The 21,361-nt window shown below is 38.0% G+C and overlaps 2 protein-coding genes across 3 annotated transcripts in view; one reads left to right on the top strand and one right to left on the bottom strand.

Annotated features, from left to right (window-relative positions):
• Positions 1–11,638, top strand: part of evpla (envoplakin a) — a 23,761-nt gene extending 12,123 nt beyond the window's left edge. For both annotated transcript variants that reach the window (XM_016505473.1, XM_016505474.1), the window contains 15 exons: positions 414–521; positions 744–839; positions 943–1,053; positions 1,239–1,385; positions 1,506–1,660; positions 2,363–2,460; positions 4,849–5,021; positions 5,451–5,629; positions 5,714–5,852; positions 6,122–6,315; positions 6,470–6,620; positions 6,715–6,798; positions 7,616–7,723; positions 7,806–7,898; positions 8,070–11,638. In XM_016505473.1, the coding sequence (XP_016360959.1) occupies positions 414–521; positions 744–839; positions 943–1,053; positions 1,239–1,385; positions 1,506–1,660; positions 2,363–2,460; positions 4,849–5,021; positions 5,451–5,629; positions 5,714–5,852; positions 6,122–6,315; positions 6,470–6,620; positions 6,715–6,798; positions 7,616–7,723; positions 7,806–7,898; positions 8,070–11,411 (5,178 nt within the window). In that variant the 3' untranslated portion in view covers positions 11,412–11,638. The remainder of the gene's footprint in view (positions 1–413; positions 522–743; positions 840–942; positions 1,054–1,238; positions 1,386–1,505; positions 1,661–2,362; positions 2,461–4,848; positions 5,022–5,450; positions 5,630–5,713; positions 5,853–6,121; positions 6,316–6,469; positions 6,621–6,714; positions 6,799–7,615; positions 7,724–7,805; positions 7,899–8,069) is intronic.
• A 608-nt stretch (positions 11,639–12,246) lies between these two features.
• The window catches only part of ten1 (TEN1 subunit of CST complex), a 13,319-nt gene continuing 4,204 nt past the window's right edge, over positions 12,247–21,361 (bottom strand). The window contains exons 2-3 of the mRNA XM_016505480.1: positions 12,982–13,139; positions 12,247–12,811 (exon numbers count right to left, since the gene is read on the bottom strand). Coding sequence (XP_016360966.1) covers positions 12,642–12,811; positions 12,982–13,139 — 328 coding nt within the window. The 3' untranslated portion in view covers positions 12,247–12,641. The remainder of the gene's footprint in view (positions 12,812–12,981; positions 13,140–21,361) is intronic.

Consider the following 21,361-nt stretch of genomic DNA (forward strand, 5'->3'; position numbering starts at 1 on the left):
AAAGAATCCATCTCAAAAACCTGCAAAATTAACAGGGATGTGTAGACCTTTTAGAGGCACTTTTTGTAGGCACTGAGAGTGTGAGATTGCAAAGATGACAGAAAATGCAGCAAAACCAATGTCCTTTATTTGCAATGCTTTGCAATGTGTGGTCCACGAACAATTTGAATGTATGAAAGGGCTTTAAAAAATGTAAGAAACCTTGATGACAATGGGGTTGGAATTTACCCTTTTTTTTTCTCCAAAAGCTTTGTTTTTTTTAATAAACGTCTAACATTAGTACAGCAATGAGAATAAACCAGATCATTAGGCAAGCAATAATGGATGGTTTTGCTCATTTTTTTGGTTAACTACAAAAGTGGCAACTGCACATTTTAAAGAAAACATTATATTAGACATCTTGTCTTTTGCAGAACTTCAAGAATAACAGTCTCCTGTCCCACGAAAGTGAGGTCAACAAATTACAGGACGATGGAGACCGACTGATTGAGCTGAAACATCCTGCTGCCAGCACTGTTCAGGTAGCTTTATTATGTGACACTTTAGTCAGTGAGCTAACTCCAGCCATATTGTCTGTGATATTGGATTTGTAGTTTTATTCTTTTGACAAATGAGTGGCATGGCAAATTTGAGTTGACCAATTACAATTAATTAAATGATGTGTTCAATTAAATATTGTATTCAGTATGCCACAACATTAGCATAATCAAAGCTGAGCTCTGATGTACTATTTGTGTGTCTAGGCCCAGAGAGACACTATGAGGAATGAATGGCAGAAGTTTCTGAATCTTTGCATCTGTCAGGAAACACATCTGGACAATATGGAGGAGTACAAAAGGGTAGGCAGGGCAAATGGACGGAACCATCATTTTTGTTAAACATTTTGTTATAAAGATTTTGTTAATTTGTAAAGCATAATTAAGTTTGCGTTCTTCTCAACAGTACCAACTGGATGCAGATACCTTGTCTGAGTCTTTATCTAAGCTTGGGTCCACTGTTGATACCAAAGCACTCAATGGCAAAACCAGCTCTGAAATTCAGATGCAGCTTGAGGTGAAATCACATTTTAAACTATTAAATACATAATATAATATATACAGTGTGTGTGTATGTGTATGTATGTATATGTGTATGTATATATGTATATACAGTGCATGTCAAGTTTCTGTCCAGTACCAAGCCACTGTATATAAAAATGAATACAACTCTGTATGTGTCAATATTCTGTGTGTCTGCAGGCTGAGGAAAGGCCTCTACAGCGCAACGAGCAGCTATTGGCTGACCTGAGAAAGCGAAGCACCTCTATCACACCACTAAAGCTTCGTCGCACTCCTCCAAGCAAAACTACCACGGTTGAGTCTCTGTGTGACTGGAAAACTCCCAAGGTTAGAATCTCTAGAAAAATGTATATTAAATATCCTTTTAATACATGTAGTATGAAAAGCGTTGGTTACTAATTTTTTATATTCTTCTATTCATTTGTTAATCAATGGAATTATTCTCAGGCTTCATTGAACAGAGGAGAGCTGTTTAATCTGAAGTCCAACACAGACAATGACAACTGGGAGGTTCAGTCCAATGATGGGACAATCAAAAAATTTCCTGGAGTTTGCTTTCTGATTCCTCCACCTGATCCTGATGCTATCAAGAGAGTTGACCTGTAAGAATAAAAACTACTTTTCATCCTCCGAAGAAGGGCTGGGCAATACATCTAAAATATGATCTCTATTTTTCCAAAACTTCAAATTTCTCAATATTTTTTATATTTGCTCTAAAATAATTAAGGTGAATTTTTTTTTTTTTTTTTTTTTTTTTTTTTTGTGCCCAATAAAAAAAGAAAAACTATAGAACAGCTGTTGTTTCTAAGCACATTCAAAATGTTTAGTGCAAAGACAATTAAAATGGGTACAAAAGTGCATTCTGACAGCTTCTTCATAGCAATGTAATTTACATATTACATTTTACACTGTGCAACTGAAGAAAATGATGAAAGTGTTTCACAAGTTTTTAGTAAGGAACACAAGTCTATCAACGGTTTCAGATGGGGAACTACCGGTAGTTGCTGGAACACACAGGCACTTCTTGACTAATTTGAAGGAGTGAAATTGCCTATTGGTGCCATCTTTAGCACATTAATATTATTTTTCAACAATTTTTGATATTTACAGTACATTCATATTATATCAATGTATTATATTGATTAGATTATCGCGATAATAGCCCTAATATTCTAATATTTGATCAGCTCCACTCCAAAGACATTGAAAAGTTTGTTGTGAATCCTTAGGGTATGCTAATGGCTAATGAGTAAAGTCTTCAGAGACCAAAAATAACTAACAATAATTTGTGCTTGTATGAGCAGGCTGGGCAAAGAGTTGGAAGATCTAAAGAAAAGGCGGGCTGCTTTGAGAACTTCACTGAACAATCAACCATCAAAGGCCTCTGTTTCACAGGCTCCAGGTAATTTAAGAACTCATTAAGGCCTGTCTACACCAAACTGTTCAGTGCTGTGAAGATTTTGAATAAAGACAATGGATGCAAACAAAGCTATTTACACCATAGATATGTATACGTAGATGCCTCACTAGCGACTGTTTCTATGGGCCGGTATACGTAAGCCGTCCGTTGGAAGGGTCAACTTGATGTCATTCACCATAATAATAAATGAATATTCGAAGATGCCACAATCCTTAGATATCTATGGTTCCGCCCCTCTCTCGCATTCTCACCTGTGAAAGGTTATCCCGTTTCTGCAGGAATTTTTTACAACCATCGGCTGTACAGGATTGTGCCATTTTTGAATATTCTACTTGCTTGGAGCTGTTGAATGAGGCATCTACCTATACATATCTATGATTCACACCAGATGAAAATACTCACCTAGCAACACACTTTTTTTTTCTTTTTTCTTTTGGAGAGTATGCAGATGCACTTTTCTGAGCATTTGTTTGGCGCTAATACACCACATGCATCCACATTGGAGCACAGGCCTGAAAATTACTCTAAATGAATTTTTTTTTTTTTTAAAGTAACAACCACAGCATCAACCCCTGATTAGTAGGTAGTTTGCATAAACACTTTTGCCTTGTGTGAGACACAAAATGTATCCTCATTTCTATTGTCTTCATTCTGTACATATTTACATTACTGGAATCATTCTGGTATATCAACATTCATTCACTGCAGTTTTTATATTTACATTTTATTTTTGCAATAAATTCCCTTTTCTTAACAGAATTAAACTAATAGTACTAGTACAGTGTAGTCAATTAATTTATTTTAGTTAAATGTTATGTCTTATTTTTGTATTTTAACTGAATTATTGAAATAATTGAAGAAATGCTAGATTGGGTTCCAAATTACGTACTATACGCTATGTACTTGTACAACACACTCTGCCATCTAGTGTATGAATTTTAAATAGCCCTTCCCCTTCTGCTATGTAAAGACTGCTGCAACCGTTAAGTGTGTGAGTGTCCAACATCCCACACTTAATTTTTTCGTTGAGTAAGTACATTATCTAGATACCTGAAGTGTACTTAATTTTTGATGAAATTATAAGTGTGAACACATTACTCAATGTATACTACAAAATTATTTATTGTAGAATAGCGCACAAGTGTGCAAATGGGAATGCACCATGAGAGTTGAACTAGTTTCTCCTACATTCATTTGTATTTCTTTCAGCCTGATGCTTATTGGTTTAACTTTTTGTGTGAAAGGACCATTTGTTTCGCTTTTTTGCATCATGTTTAGTGTGAAAGGGACTTTACACCAGGCAGTTACCTAGGTGTAGGTTTCCCATACAATGACATAACTTGCTAAATTACCACAATATGATGCATCATTGGAGAAATAAACTAGCTAGTCATGACTGGTTCCTGAAACCAGAGCAAACTTTGTCCACATCCATCATTCAAACCACATTTGTTCAACCATGTAGAACTGCCATTAATGATGTCACACAGGTGGTGGAGTAATAACTTGTTAATTAATCAAGTTGAAATGTCAGATCATTGCTGTAAATAATGAAGATGGCATCTGAGGACTACTTAGTTATTTTGTTCTGCTGTTTTGCTTTGATTTCAGATGTTTGATTCAATCACGTGTTTCCTCTTACGCTATACTTAGAAATCTAGATCACACTTTCATTCTTTTGACAAACTAAAAGAAGTACAACAAAATGTGTGTGTATATATGTATGTATAGATTGTACTACATGGTAGTTTTATTTTGTTCAAAAGCATGATCTATTTAGGTCACGCTAACAGGAAAATATGCTTCTAATCACATGTTGAGAGCTGTAGTTCCAACCACAAAACTTTGCGAGGCTGTTTGCGAATGTTTGATGGAGAAACAAACCAGTTCTGATGATGATGTAAAATATGGCTAAATAAATAAAATATAATAAAGTCCTATTTGAATTTGCTCACCAAAAAATAACTATTAAAAGTGTGTTTTTCTTGTTAGGGTAAGCTCACCTACACTCTAAAAAATGCTGGGTTGTTTCAATCCAACTTTGGGTCAAATATGGACTAACCCAACCGTTGGGTTAAATTTTTACATTAAATTTTTAACCCAAAAGTTGGGTTAGTCCATATTTGACCCAAAGTTGGGTTGAAACAACCCAGCATTTTTTAGAGTGTAGTTATAAATTCTGGTTATTTTGAAAATACACAGAAGCCCATTAGGAAGATGTGATCACAGAAAGTACTGTGGTGCTCATAAAACAAGTAGGAAGTGCTTGTCACAAATAAATATTGAACTTACCTTTAAGATAATAAATTAATATTGTCATATATATATATATATATATTTTTTTTTTTTTTTTTGGTCATATTTTTGTAGTTCCTGCTCCAAGAGCTGAGGAGAACTCCAAAGCTGTAGAACTAGCTAGCCGCCTAAACCAAATGGATAAAGATCTAGCTGAAGTTGAGATGGACACTCTGAGCAGTCTAAGAGCACCACTGAACCGCACTGACCCTGCCACAGACCTCGCTAAACGTCTGACGGAGCAAGAGGTGAGACATGCTTTAGATATCTAACTAGAGGTAATCTGCCTTGGCTCTAGGTTTATACAGTCACATAAAACAAAGTGTTACTGACTGTTGATAACTGAATGATGTTGGTTAAAAATTATGGTATGTGATAAAACCGATATAAGGTTGATTTTATGGCTGTCAACCACCATAATCTCTAAAGCAGTGGTTCTCAACCCTGTTCAGTCAAACACATCTGATTCAAGTCATCAGCTCATTACTAGAGACTCCAAGACCTGAAATGGATGTCAGACAAAGCAGACATTCAAAATGTGCGGTGTTGGGGGGCCTCAGGAACAGAGTTGAGAACCACTGCTCTAAAGCAATGGCTTTTTAAAAATATTGTCAGTGGATCAAGCACACCATGTATAACAATACTCTGCTTATTTGAGATTATTATTCTCTAAACAGAGAACAACTGCAGCCCTTCAGCAGTTGGAAAAACAGAGGGCTGCAGCCCAAAAGGACCTGGAACCTCTACTTTCAAAGGACTCTAATGGGCCAACCTCTTCCACTCTACCTCAAAAACTCAGTGATGCCAAAAGCAAGCAAGACAGTCTCGCTGCTCTCATTGATCTCTACAGAAAGAAGTATGTATAATTACAAATGTATTAATGTAGGAAATTATAGAATTCTAGATGTTACAACTCTGTTGCCTCTTTTTAACATTATAGAGCAAATGCTTCTATGGTATTGGAGAGACAGCTGAGGAAGATGGACAGCACTGTCTCAGGATTTGAGAAACAGCTGAGTGATGATGGTGCCATCACGGGCAAACCTAGTGACATTCAAATCCATACACAGGAGATTCAGGTAAAGACATACTTTATTCTTAATTTAGTAGGATGCATTCCCGTCAATACTTCATGTCCTTTTTTTGGGAATTACTTACCTGGGCTACACAACCACAGCTCTGACATTAAAATATTCCTAGATTTTCTTAATATATATATTAATATTTGGGACCTATATTGCCTTCGAACTAAGTTATTTGTTTTTGGTAACTGCATCTCAAGTAATGTCACTGCACATAACAAATGCTTGAATTGTATACATAACAAAATATCCTGTCTTTCATCCAGGGTTTGAGAAAAGATGTTGCTGGAGCTCAAAGTGAGATGCAAAAGCTTAGCGAGGACCTAGAGGCACTTAAGAAGCTATGCAGTTCACTTCAGCAGGGTTACCAGGAGTACTGTCCTGATATACGCAGACAGGCAGCAGAAGTGAAGAATCTTCAAAGCCGATATGCCAATGTGAGCAACCAGCTGAATGAAAGGTAAGTTCTACTCATGCTAAAAATTGAATCTAAAAAGGCATGAATCTAAAATACATTATATATATATATATATATATATATTTATTAAATCTGAACTGTTTAGAGTTAAGCTTTTTTAATGTTGTTAGCTAAAAATGTCTTTATATTTCCATAGAGAGAGGTTTTTGCAAGAAGCTAACACAAAACACCAGGACTTCCAGAATGTGAGCCAATCACTGAGCTCCTTCTTACATAATCTACCTGACAACAAGATAAACCCCACAGATGATTTGTCTCAAGTCAATGCAAAGCAGAACTCTCAGAAGGTTAGATTTGTAGACTATATCAGATTATATAAAATACTGTAAATTATAGAAAAAAACTGTACAATTTTCAATGTGGTTTTCTTTTACTCAAAAGAGAGTAATGGAGGATATACAGAGGAAAGGCGATGACATGGACAGGGTGGTTGATCTTTCCAAGGATCTCCAGAATGTTCTCAAAGTAAGTTAAATATTTGTGCTACAGTAAATGCCTTTATCCAGAATTACATGGCAAATATAATTTATTTACAAGGGGGTATAAAACTATGATAGCGTTTTATTGCCACGCAAAAAAATAAATAAAATAAATAATGAGATTATACAGTAGTTATAATATTTTGAGAATAAGGCCAAAATGACAAGAATAAAGTCAAAGCGATATGAATAAAGTTGAAATATTTTGAGAATGAAGTTGTAACATTATGATATTAAAGTCGTAGTATTTTGAGATAGTCAAAATTACAAGAATAAATTCGTAGCAATACAAGTTTAATCGTCGCAATATTTAGTGAATCAAGTATATATTGCATGAATAAAGTGAATTCATGTGAAAATTCCACCTCCTTTTTAATGTTAAATACATGTGACGAATGAAAGGTTGGATGCCAGACGGTTTTTGCAGAGTAGGTGGAATTTTCACATTAATAAACTCACACAATATACTACTTTATTCTCAACATTTTTCGATGTTAATCTCGTATTGCTATGACTTTATTCTAGTAATTTTGATTTTAATCTCACAATACTATGACTTTAGTCTCATAATTCTGACTTTTCAAAATATAACGATTTTAATCTCATATTGCTATGACTTTATTCTAGTCATTTTGACATTATTTTCAAAATATTATGACTTCAATTTTGTAATCTTAGATTTATTTTTTATTTTACCATTGCACTAAAACTGTCGTAATAAAACTGTGAAAAGACTAATGTAAATTTTTTTTTTTTTTGGCTTAAACTGTTATGAAATTGTATATTGCATTTATTTTGGGCAGGAATATGAGATGAATTGTGTTAAGTACAAAGCTACTCTTGATGACATACCTGCGACAGATGCTAAAAGAAATCACACCTCCACCCTAGCAAGCTCTGTTGCAAAACAGGTGAGATATCTGAAATGTAAAACATGACATAAAATTCCTAATGTCAATTAAATACTTAATTCTTTATTTTGTTGTACTACAGGAGAAGGATCTTACAAACCATTATGCTGAGACAGCCGCTGAGAGTGAACAATTACTCAACCAGATGAACTTAGCAAAGTCCATTATGGCTGAGGTGCAAATGTGATCAACATTTTTTGTAGCTTACCACTGATCAGAAGGGATAATTTGTATCATGATATATTAAAATCCACTTTATCTTTGTTATGAAAAGTATAACATCCATGTAAAGTGTTAAAACTAATCATCTTTGAAATATTAACTAGTCTTTCCTCCATTTACACAGAATGTGGTAAAAGTAAATGCTGTACAACAACAACAGATGCAGCAAAAAGCAGCTGAGGACACAGAAGTTCTCCAGAAAGAATTAAAGGAGGAAATTGCAAAATGTACCAACGCAGAGAATAGCCTGAGCACCATAAAGAACAGATATTTATCGCTGAAGAATCGAAGAGGAGTAGAGCGAGTGGAGGAGAAGGAGATTCTGCAGTATTACCGTGACCCAAAACTTGAGGTCAATGTGGAGGACTTTCAAAAGAAAATTCATGAAGAAGCACTGAAATGCACCAAAACACAGAGTGAGATCGAGGTACTGACCAGAAAGATCACTAGCCTAGAAAGTGAACTTAAGAACACCAAGCCCAAGTTAGTAACAAGAGAAGTGACAGAGGTAGAGAAAGACCCTCAGTTGGATTTAGAAGCATCAAACATTCGAGAAAACATAAGCAGATTGAGAAGTGAACTTAAAGTTAAAGATCAAGAGAAGGCTTACCTGCAAACAGAGATGACAATTTTGGAGCAAAAGAAGCAAAACATAAAAGAGAAGGTGGTACAAATGGAAGTAGTAAGGCTGGAAAAAGATCCAGAAATGTTGAAGGCAGTTAGGACATTTGAGATGGCTATCTCAGATGAAGGTGAGAGGGCCAAATCACTGAAAAGTGAAATCTCCCAAACCAGGAGCCAGATCAATTCTCTTGAGAGGCTCATCCCAACTTTAGAGCCAAAAGTTGTCACCAAGGAGGTGAAAAGGGTTGAGCAGGACCCTGGACTCATAAGTGAGTCTAAAGATCTTCTGACTACAATAGAAAAAGTGAGAAATGAGAATAAAAGTCTCATGACTGATCTTAGCAACCTTCAGTCACACCATGTCCAAATACAACAGATGAAGCCCAAAGTGGAAGTCAAAGAAATCATAAATGAGAACTTCAGGGTGGCCCCTGAGACAGAGGCAGAGATGCAACGCTTGAGAAGGGAGCTTCAAGACAATAGCAGACAGTTATCAGACTTTGAGAGACAAGTTAGCCTTGTCAGAACAGAGCTTGAAATGCTATATGCACAGAAACCCAAAATTGAGTATAAGGATGTAGTTCAGGAGGTTGTAAAAGAGGAAAGAAGTCCAGAGAATGTAAGAGAAATACAGAGGCTCTCTGATCAAGTATATTCCCTGCAGAAAACCTACAGTACTTTGCAGGATGAGCTTATCCGTCTTAGAAAAGACAGGGATGAATGGAAGGCTGAAAAGTCAAAGGTGGAGACCAAGATTGTCACTAAAGATGTAACTAAGTATATTGATGACCCACTTCTGGAGAAGGAGGCAGATCGTCTCAGGAGAGAAGTCCGTGAGGAAACTCAGAGGCGCAGAACTATAGAAGAAATGGTGTTTGATCTTCAGAATAAATACATTCAGCTTGAGAGACAAAAACCAGAGGAAAAAGTACTAGTGCAAGAGGTGGTGCGTCTACAAAAGGACCCAAGGCAGATCCTTGATCATGATAGGCTAGGTAGGAGTCTAGATGAAGAAGTTAAGAATCGGAGAAAATTTGAGCTAGAGGTGCAGCAGATGAGAGCACTCATTGAGGACAAGGAGATAGCCATCAGGAGAAGTGATGAAAGGCAAAGAAAGATCCAGGTGGAAACTGAGCTGAGACAAATTAAATCCAGAATCCATGAGCTAGAAACTGCCCCACCTCCTATTGAAGAGAACATAGTCATAGAGGAAGTTCTGAAAGTTGAGAGGGATCCAAAACTAGATAAACTGACCAATGGTCTTCGAACAGATATGGATAAGGAGAGCAGTGACATTATGCGTTTAGAGAGAGACATCAGGAAATTGACACTGGAGATAGAAATCTTGCAGCGAGAGAAGTCGGTTGAGAAGACCATCTATAAAGACGTTGTTCGTGTAGAGAAAGATCAGACTGTGGAAGCAGAACGGTCTCACCTTAGAGAACAATTAATTCAGAAGAAAAATGCCAGACGAGATCTTGAGGATGAAATCCACCGTCTAGATGAGAAACTGCAGCGACAAGCAAGCAAAAGAACTACCACATCTCTGGAGGAGACCAACTTAATTCATGATCAGGACAAGCTGCAAAGAGAAAAAGAAAACCGTCAGAGAGAGCTGAGGACTTTGGAATCTGAAAGACAAAACATCAGCATTTCATTCCACCAGCAGTCTAGACTGATGAGTGAAAGAAATCAAATGAACAGGCAAAGAAGCATTAAAATGGAGTCAGATGTTCAAAGGCTGGAAAGGGAGATCCTGGATGAGAAGGACACAATTCATAAGCGAGACAACATAATCAGGGAGCTAAAGAACAGTTTGAGGAAGGAGAATTCCTCAGAAACTCGCACTAAAGAAGTCAATGTGTCCACAAAGATCAGTATCTTGGACCCTAACACTGGTAAAGACATGTTACCATATGATGCCTACATGCAAGGCTTCATTGATCGCAGCCAGTACATACAATTACAGGAACTAGAGTGTGACTGGGAGGAAATTACCACAATGGGACCTGATGGTGAGATATCTGTTTTGCAAGATCGGAAGAGTGGCAAACAGTACTCCATCAAAAATGCACTAAAAGAAGGCAGGGTGACTAAATACCAACTACAACAGTACAAGGATGGCAAAATGCCGATCTCAGAGTTTGCTCTTCTTGTGGCTGGTGAAACAAAATCTCAACCATACACCCCAGTTACCAGCCAAGCAACTCAACAGCTTAATGAAGAGTTCCCCATTTGTGGTGTGTATGATGTACACACTAATTCATGTCTAAATGTCCGCAGTGCCATGGATCGAAAGATGATTGACACCAACACTGCCCAAAAACTGCTTGAAGCACAGGCAGCCACTGGTGGCATTGTGGATATCAGCAACAGCATAAGATATTCTGTCCACAAAGCAGCTGATCGAAGTCTGATTGAGTCCAGTCAACTACAACGTTTATTAAATGCTCAAAAGGCTTTCACTGGAGTTGAGGACCCTATGACCAAAGAACGTCTGTCAGTCGGAGAGGCTGTACAGAAAGGGTGGATGCCCAAAGAGAATGCCATGAGATACATGAAGGCACAATTTCTGACAGGTGGGTTGGTCAACCCCAACAAAGCAGGAAGAGTTAACATTGTGGATGCTGTCAGCTCTAAGATGATTGACAGCACAATGATGAGAGAGCTTCAGGAAGAGATCAACTATGCAAAGGAGCTGACTGACCCCATCACAAAGGAGAAGATCAACTACAAACAGGCTTTGGCTCGTTGTAACACAGACCCACTATCAGGTCTTCCAATGCTTCTTGCTTCCTCAAAAGATTCTGCCTATTCTTCCTCATATTTTAGTCATAAATAGCCACTCATAGTCTCATTGGTTTACAAAATATGTAATTCATTCAAGTTTCTGTACTGCTGACTTAATCATTTCTCCTAGGTTATAATAATACTGTAGTATCTATCACACAAAAAAACTGTTAAGTCCTGCACCAGTTTATAATTGCAAGGGTTAGTGGTTGCGTTGATTCAATGTATTAAGATAAAAAAATTAATGGAATCCGCACATCAGAAAAAGAAATTTTTTTAATATACTGATTTTAAGATAATCAATGTATAATGTATAATAATAAATATTTTTAGAAAACAAAAAGCTTTTTAAACTTAAGATGAAAATAGTAAGATTTAATCTGATATATACTGTACTTGAAATACAACATACTGTAAATCTCAGGTGCTATAAAATCTGCCAATTTAACCACATTACTGAAATGGGTTAGATTGAACTCAACCGCTGAGATGCTTATGTTTACTTCATTTTATACAGTATGTAAAGAGGCAGAATACTGTAACACATGGAATGCAAGAAATATTTATCCGAAACCAAATATGGAGAATAAATAAGCCTTTTTTTATTTCCTTGGTATGATGGGCCAGAAGTGCAATTTCTGATTTAAAGTCATTATACTTTTATGTCTTTAACATTCTCTGTCCTTTCTGAAACTGCTGTCAAGAATCATTGAAAATAATAAAAAATGCAATGAATGACTTCTGTTCTTTTTTTTTTAAATTACATTTACTTTTACTAAATGAAATCAACATACTGCAAGAGTGGTATCAAATATATTATTTGCAGGCATATGCAAGGCATTTTAGTAAGCAGAACACATACAGCAATTTATCTTTGTAATAGCGCATATATAATTTTATTATTATTATTATTTTTAAATAAAAAAACCTGAACAGGTATAGTGTTTATACCTCTTGTACTTAACATAGTGTGTGCAGTGTGCATAAAGTTAGGAACAAATACCATACAGCAACACAATATATAACTGAAGAGCTATTCACCTCTGCTGCAAACTGCATATTTTACTTGTTTATTTTCAAACATTTAAAAGGAGATTAATTTTCACAGTTAGCTAATGATAATCATTCGCTAAATGTAAAAAAAAATAATAATTTAATGATTCACATCTACTTTCTGTAAATAAACATTACAATCCTATGCTTTTGAGAAGTTGACAAAGTCATATACTCTCAAATTGTACAAAAACACAACAATGAAAAATATATCTCAAATAATCACATTTCACAGTTTTTTTACGTACGAGGGCTCACAGTGGGGAGCTTGCTCATTAATCTCAGGAATTCTCTTCTTAAAGAAACATCTCTGTTCCCTAATGGCCTTTTGCATTAGTGTGAGGTCTACGCCATCAACATTACTCAAAGCACGAGCATGTAGAATAACTCCAGTTAATCCTGGAAGAAGAAGCAACAGAAAATTCTGGTTAAAAACAAAACATAAAAAACAACAGATAAAAACACACACATTCTGAATACAAACACAACCAAAATGCTTCTAGATTTAGACTTATAGCAGGCTGCAACTACGGTTTATTTATATTACAGTACATCATACTCAAACTCACCATCAGTCTTTTCAATTTCACCAAGAACAAAATACTGAGCTCCAAGTGTGGGCTGGAATGGTTCAACAAGTGTTGTTTGTACAGACACATGGCACTGTGCTGAAGATTGCTGACCACTTAGAACGGCTTTGGACCCTTCTGGCTTGTAACTTATAAGTCTAGATGGAAAGATAAACACAAGCTACATTTGTTTTTGTTTTTTTTTCAGGTAAAAGAAATACATAAATGATGATTAAAAAGCCAAATAATTAAGACCATCAATCAATATTTACCAGGAAATTATAAAAAGAAAGGCTCAGAAACAAGGAAGAGTTGAATCCAAATGCACTGGTTTAATAATATAATAACAGGAACAAAAGAACATGAAACCAAGAAACAAGGAAACAGAACCAAGCTCACCTACATTACAACAACAAACAGAAAGGACTTGACAATGAACACTGGAAACAAAGGAACGAGAGGAATATCAGGAATAACGAGGGGAAACATGAAACCAGGAAAACTAATTTTTTCTACTACTATAGGAAAAGTGAAAGTCTAAAACAGAACTTGTTGCAGCTACCTTAATTTGACTGCACACAATTATAAGTGGGAATATAACCAGAATCATTTGATTTCAGCATCCTCTAATGCATTGTCTCTCAATATTAAGAGTTAGAAAATTACTAAAAAACAAAAGTGTATAATACCAAAGGTTAGGTAAGAATCTATGACATGCTCTATATAAATGCACGAAAAGCTTGTCAGGACTAACTGGATGTAGTTTCCATTTAATGATAGAGAATGTAAGTATATTTCATCTGGATCTACTGATACCCACATGATGGCTAAAATAACTAACTTTAATGAGGGACTTTATTATGTTCCACTGTAATTTTAGAAGATGGTAGGTAGTTCTTATCATGCTGATGTATTTTCAAGTGTTCATTTGTCGAATAAGTTTGCTTTTAGTTAGTTATTTGATGCTATAAAAATGGGGTGTGGTGTCATGATTATGTGTTTGCGATTGGGTCTGTGGGAGTTAGGGTGGGATTTTGATACCAAGGCTCTAGTCACTAGACTCAGGCTCCAAATGAATCACTACTGCACAGACTCGGGCTCTAAATGACATCATTGGCACAAGATGACAGCTGCCATACTGAGATGCTTTTGCTTCACTTTTCTATAGCGGAAGGAAGTGGAGACGTGTCGTCCATATTTTTTTTTACAGTCTATGCTCCAGACCAAACAAATCCAGCCTCTGTCCCTAGCTCTATCTGTCAGTGGATCGTCAACCTTCTGACAGACAGGCAGCTAGTGAGACTGAGAAAACACATCCAACACCTGCACAATCAGCACTGGTGCCCCCCAGTGATGTATTCTCTCCCCACTGCTCTACTCCCTAACGACTGCATTGCAAAAGATCCTTCTGTCAAGCTTCTGATGTTTGCAGACGACACTACAATCATCAGTTTCATCCTGGATTGTGACAAGTCTGCATATAGAAGGAAGGCTACACAGCTGGCTGTCTGTTGCAGTCATAACAGCCTGGAGCTGAACACGCTCAAAACTTTGAGGATGATTGTGGACTTTAGAAGAAACCTCCACTCACCATCATGAACAGCACTGTGGTAGCAGTGGAGTCATTCAGGATCCTGGGCACCACCATCTCACAGGACCTAAAGTTGGAGTTCCACATTGACTATATTTAAAAAAAGGCCCAGCAGAGGCTGTATTTCTTTCACCGGCTAAGGAAGTTCAACCTGCAGGTGCTGCTTCTGCAGTTCTACTCTGCAGTCACAGAGTATGTCATCTGCAATTCTATAACTGTCTGTTTTGGCTTGGCTACCAAATCAGACCTCAAAAGACTACAGTTGATAGTCCGGACTGCTGAGTAAATCATTGGTACAGCTCTTCCCACTCTCCAAGAACAGTAGATATCCAGAGTGAGGAAAGTGGCTGGTTAAATCATTCTGGACCCCTCACATCCAAGCCACTTCCTCTGTGAACTGTTGCCATCTGGTCGGCACTGCAGAGCATTGAGCATCAGAACAGCCAGGCATAAGACAAGTTTCTTTCCTCAGGCTATCTACCTAATGAACAGTTAAATGTCCCCACTGTGCAATAAACATGTGCAATACACAGCACTATTTATACTTTATATTTAAAGTATGCACATAACTCTTACTCACAATCCCTTGCATTTGTGTATAACATACCTGTACATATGTTGTCTGTTGTCTACTTTGTATATTGTATATTTTTTAGAGCTGCTGCCGATAGAATTTTCTATTCAACTAATTCATCCATTTAAGCCATTAGTCAGCTAGCTGCACATTTATATTACTTTACTTAAATATATACCATAATGAGCCTTTAATATATAGCCTATTCCATGCTCAACCGCACACATAAAGCTTACTGGAAAGCACCCGTAATGACCATGAATGTGTCGAAAAAATATGAAGTAAATATTTTAATTATTAAACCAGTGTTTTCTGAGTCAGTGTCGGCTGCAAAGATGGAGCTGATCCACCTCCGTAGTACGGTGGACGCGCCTTTAGAGAGAAATTCACCTTTCTGTCACCAGGGACAAATTCCTTATATGGTAAGCATTCTTAGCAATAAAGCTTATTCTGATTCTGATACTTTTCATTGAAGGCATCTGGCAACACAGCACACATACTAGGGCTGTCAAAATGACTGAAAAACTAAATTCGAATTTCAGTTAGGGGGAAAAAAGCTTTTAGCTTCTCTCCTGAGGCCACAAGAGGGCGCATCGAGCAAAATATTATGAACATTTCTTCAAAGAGTAATAAAATAACACGACTATCTTTGAAAAAAAGTGCATAATGTTTAAAATAATGTTTATAAACCATATATAATTAATAAAGTTGCTTAAACAATTAGAAAAAGAAACAGCACCATGCATGCATGTATAGTTTAATACAAAGGACCGAAAACCAATGGCTGACGCAGACCTTAAATTTGAATGCAACGTTTTTACATTTGAATGTGGATTTTTTTTTTTAATTCGAGGAATGTTCGAAATTCGAAAAAATTTTTGACAGCCCTAATACATACAGATAGAAATGAGGCAGACATAACTTGGATATCCCCAAAACAGATGTTCCTTTTAACTTTATCTCTATATCCATTCTTAAACCACAAGATCAATCTTTTAGTCTTTACTGTTTTCAATTGTTGCATGAATAAAGCTTTTGTAAAAATTTTTTTACAGCGCCTCCTATCCAATAATTGCAATAAGCTTTATGCTTTGTTAGTTTTGATAAGAAACTAATTCTCAGCTTTCGAATTCTTGTTATAATTCTAAATTATTTTTATTTTATCACACAATCCAAACATTAAATGCTGTTTTGGCGCTCTAAAGACGTGTGGAGTGACAGACTGCTGCATCTGCCTCTATATAGTTCAAGTGGCAGCTAGGAGTGCAATGAACCGATCATCTTTTCCCCTTTATAGCAGTTATAGCACAATATAAACATGAATGAACATCAGGTATATATGTTGATACTATGTTGAAAGATAAAGTTCATCTTACAGATATTTATTACCTCTCATGTAGGGAGGGGTGTGCGACAAAGTGCGATAAAGTTCATCTGGACAAAAAAAGATATCTCAATATTTTCTGGAATTTTATTGATAACGATAATTGGACGATATTTTGCTAAATGTGTTATTGTGCTGACATTTTAAGGACTACCGTGGACAGCTGACTTCTAATGTATTTGATATTCTTCATATTCTGTGTGGTGGTCAGTTCACAGCAGTGATAGAAAGTAGCTAATCTTTTTCAATGAGTTTAAATAGATTTTTACCTTTTATGGGCATTTTTACCATTATAAAGCCATTTTTTCTAAAAGTGTGGATCATGTTTTGAGTCAAATTCTTACATTTAATCATTCGGTTAGAATAAGACTTTTGGGCTTTTACCAGGCAAATGAAATCAGTATCAACAAAATTTATCTTTGCAATGCAGAGGAAACACAGAAGATGCATCTGAAGTGGCCTGGCTGGTGCAGAACTGGAACAGGGCCAAGACAAGGAGAGCCTCCAGGGCGGATCAGGGAGCCATGGCGGATCAGGGGACACGGGAGGCCATGGCGGAGCAGGATACTCAATTTCTTGGGAAATCTAGGAATCCTGGGGGGCACTCTGGAGGAACGGGCACTAGATGGTGCTCTAGAAAGCGCTTACGAGGAGCAGGCACTGGAGCGAGCTCTGGGGCTGGAGCCGACACTGGAGCGAGCTCTGGGGCTTGAGCCGACACTGGAGCGAGCTCTGGGGCTGGAGCCGACGCTGGAGCGAGCTCTGGGACTGGAGCCCTCCCTGGGCTTGACTGGGGATCAGGAGCCCTTCCTGGGCTAAACGGGGAATCAGGAGCCCTCCCGGGGCTTAATTGGAGGTCAGGAGCCCTTCTAGGGCTAAACGAAGAATCAGGAGCCCTCACTGGGCTAAACTCTGGGACAGGAGCCCTCCGTGGGCTATACTCGGTAACAGGAGCCCTCGCTGGGCTGAACTGGGGATCAGGAGCCCTCCCTGGGCTAGCTGGCACTGGAGTGAGTTTTGGGACTGGAGCAGACACTGGAGTGAGCTCTGGGGCTGGAGCCGACACTGGGGGGGCGCTCTAGAGACGAAGGAGGGCTGGACGGGACCAGCGGAGGCGAAGGAGACAATGGAGAGCTGGACGGGACCAGCGGAGACGAAGGAGACTCAGGAGACGAAGGAAAGCTTTCTAGAGCGGATTGCATGGCAGGCTTGCCATATTATAGTCCGGCGGGCTTGCCACATTAACGTCTGGCGGGCTTGCCACATTAATGGCCGGTGAAGTAGAGTAGGCCGCGGACGGCGGGCTGGTTCTGGCTCGGGGCAGAACTCTCTCCAGACACCGGAGGATTCCTTCCCTCCAGCTCAGTCCCGTGGTGTCTGGGAAGTCCACGGGGCGATGGTAGTTGGCCCCGAGCCAGAACAGAGAATTAATGGTGACTTTTTTTTTCGAGGGCCGTAGCCGCTGCGAGCCTGCAGAACTCCCAGGAATACTCAACAAAAGGGAGATCTAGGCAAGCTAAGGCGGAGAACCGAGCGGCAATTTCCATAGCCGCAGGGAAAACAAGGAAAACAAAACTTTTCAAAAAGGCAGAAAAAACAAACACGAGGAAAAGTCGCCGCTCACTTTTTGTGTTGTCTGGAATTCTGTCACGGGTTGCTACTGTGAGGAGCATGGAGCGAGGAATGATGAGACCAGGAGTACAAAACACAAGACACTGTGTGTATATATATATATATATATATATATAGTGCTGCTTGAAAATTTGTGAACCCGTTACAATTTTCTATATTTCTGCATAAATATGATCCAATTCATCATCAGATGAAAGTAGACAAAGAGAACCCAATCAAACAAATGAGACAAAAATATTTTCTTTGTCATTTATTTATTGAGAAAAATTACCCAGTGTTACATTTCCGTGTGGTGCAAAAGTATGTGAATCTTTGCTTTCAGTATCTGGTGTGACTCAATTTTGCAGCAGTAACTGCAGGTAAAGTTTCTTGTAACTGCTTATCAGTCCTGCAAAACATCTTGTATTAGTTTTAGCTCATTCCTCAGTACAGAACCACTTCAACGCTGTGATGCTATGGATTTCCTCCTATTAACTGCCTTGTTCAGCCCTTCCACAACATTTCAATTGAATTAAGGTTCAGACTCTGACTCGGCCATTCCAAAACATTAACTTTGTCCTTCTTTAACCATCCTTTGGTAAAATGACTTGTGTGTTTGGGGTCGTTGTCTTGCTGCATGGCCCAGTTTCTCTTGAGACTCAGTTCTTGGACAGATGTCCTGACATTTTCCTTCAGAATTCGCTGGTATAATTCAGAATCCATTGTTTCATCAATGATGGTAAGTCGTCCTGGCCCAGATGCAGCAAAACAGACCCAAACCACGATACTAACACCACCATGTTTCGCAGATGGGATGAGGTTCTTATGCTGGAATGCAGTGTGTTCTTTTCTCCAAACAGAACACTTCTCATATAAACCAAAAAAATTCTATGTTGGTCTCATCTGTCCACAAAACATTTCTCCAGTAGTCCTCTGGCTTGTCCACATGATCTTTCGCAAGCTGCAGATGGGCAGTGGTTTTCTTTTTGGAGATCAGTGGCTTTCTCCTTGCAACTCTGCCATGCACACCATGGTTGTTCAGTGTTCTCCTGATGGTGGACTCATGAACATTAACATTAGCCAATGTGAGAAAGGCCTTTAGTTGCTTAGAAGTTACCCTGGGTTCCTTTGCAACCTCACAGACTATTACAAGTCTTGCTTTTGGAGTAATCTTTGTTGGTTGACCGCTTCTGGGGAGGGTAACAGTGGTCTTGAATCTCCTCCATTTCTACACAATCTGTCTGACTGAGGATTTGTGCACTGTAAAAAATGCAACTGGATATTTTCCAGCTTACAAAACCTTTTGAGTCTCAAATACTAAAAAATCCTTGTTAGACCAACAGAATTGAACATAAAAACCTTTGTCAGATCCCAAATGTTGTCCCAACTAGTCAAACAGAGTTGTCTGAACAAAGCATTTTATATTGCTGAAATGTTAAGGCTTTGTGAGTTCCCAGCATGCATTGCAGCATGAATAAATTATGCAGATACTGTTATAGGGTTATTGTTTTGCTGTTTGCTGGCTTCATTTAAACTTTTTCGTTGTTTTGTCGTCATTATTGTTAGTTGTTTGTTGTGCAGTGATTTAAAGAGCTCATCTTTTTTATATTTGCTGACTGCCATCGTTCTTGAGGTTTGTGTGTCAAGTATTGAGGCCTAGAGTATGTTCAACCACTTAAATCTATATTCTGGATATCCTAGTCTTGTAGGATGCTTTATAAACAAAGACAATGTTGTCCATAGTGGTTTATAACATTTCATTATCTTCTCGATACCATTATTATTTTAATGACATAAACTGATAAAGAAATAAGTCCTTGTTTGTCATGCGTAAATAGACATAAAAATGGTAATGTGGTGACTATTTACACATTCTTTTTTTTCCATCCAGGAAACAGAAAATAATAAATTAACTCAACAACAGTACTTGTTGTTTCAGTTGCTATGATAAGAATAACTTTATTAGCAAAATAAGACAATCATCATTGCATGAACAAAGAAATTTAGGTTGGCTGAACACAGTATTGTTACTTAGAAGAACTATAAAAGAATTGTTGAGACTAGGCATGGGCCGGTATGAGATTCTGATGGTATGATAACCTTAGATAAAAAAAATATCACATAATAGACTGAATCACGCAGTGAAAGAACCCTAAGGGCCCTATTTTAACGATCTAAGCGCATGGTCCAAAGCGCACGGTGCAATTGCGCTTAGGGCGTGTCTGAATCCACTTTTGCTAGTTTAATGATGGGAAAAACGGTCTAAACATGGTCTAAAAGGGTTGTCCCTATTCTCTTAATGAGTAATGGGAGTGTTTTGGGCGTAACGTGCCATAAACCAATCAGAGTCTCATCTCCCATCCCCTTTAAAAGCCAGTTGCGCTCGCGCCATGGCGGGTTCGCTATTTGCATGGCGGAATTTAAATTTTAATTTAAAAAAATGTTTGTCTGCTGCTGCCCTGTGTGTAATAAGCAAAGTGTACGCGCGTTGTGCACCCGTCTGTAGGCGCATATTACTAACGCACTCTTTAAATAACAAAGAAAAAATATTGCGCCAGACTTTAGACCAGGTTTTTGTTGGTCAATGGTGCAGTCTATTTCAGACGCCTCAAAATAGCAACGCGCCAGCAATGAGCCTAAACACACCTCGTTTTCAGACCAGCACGCCCATGGGCGCACACATGGGCGCAAATGCATTAGTTGTTTAAACAACGTGGTGCAGGACGTGAAAATGACAACTGTGTCGGGCTGAAACTAGCAAAAAAACACTTGCGTCGCGTCTGGCGCCGCATTGCGCTAGGTGTATGATAGGGCCCTAACTGCGCACGCGCACTAGTCTAACCTACTACATTCATGGCCAAAAGTTTTGGGAGTGACAAAAATTTTGTGATTTGCAAAGTTTGCTGCTTAAGCTGTTGTGGTGTTCATTCACATTGTTTCTAGATTATTGTGTAGAGTGATCAGATGCATTTTAAATAATTGCTAAAAGCTTCATTGGCCAAAAAATGCACTTTTCACAAAAAAAAACAAATTTCACTGTGTTTTGATCCTGACACAAAATGACCAGCTAACGTTAATTGACTAATCATATCAGCAGCACATGTGAAAGAGCAGACTTGCTATAAAAGGAAGGAAGAAGCGCTTCCAATCATCGTGTTCTTGTTAGCAATGGTTACCTCCAAAGAAACATGTGCAGCCATCATCGCTTTGCATCAAAATG

The sequence above is a fragment of the Sinocyclocheilus anshuiensis genome, unplaced genomic scaffold (genome assembly GCF_001515605.1).
Source record: "Sinocyclocheilus anshuiensis isolate Anshui unplaced genomic scaffold, SAMN03320099.WGS_v1.1 scaffold1039, whole genome shotgun sequence".
In the NCBI taxonomy this organism is placed as follows: Eukaryota; Metazoa; Chordata; class Actinopteri; order Cypriniformes; family Cyprinidae; genus Sinocyclocheilus; species Sinocyclocheilus anshuiensis.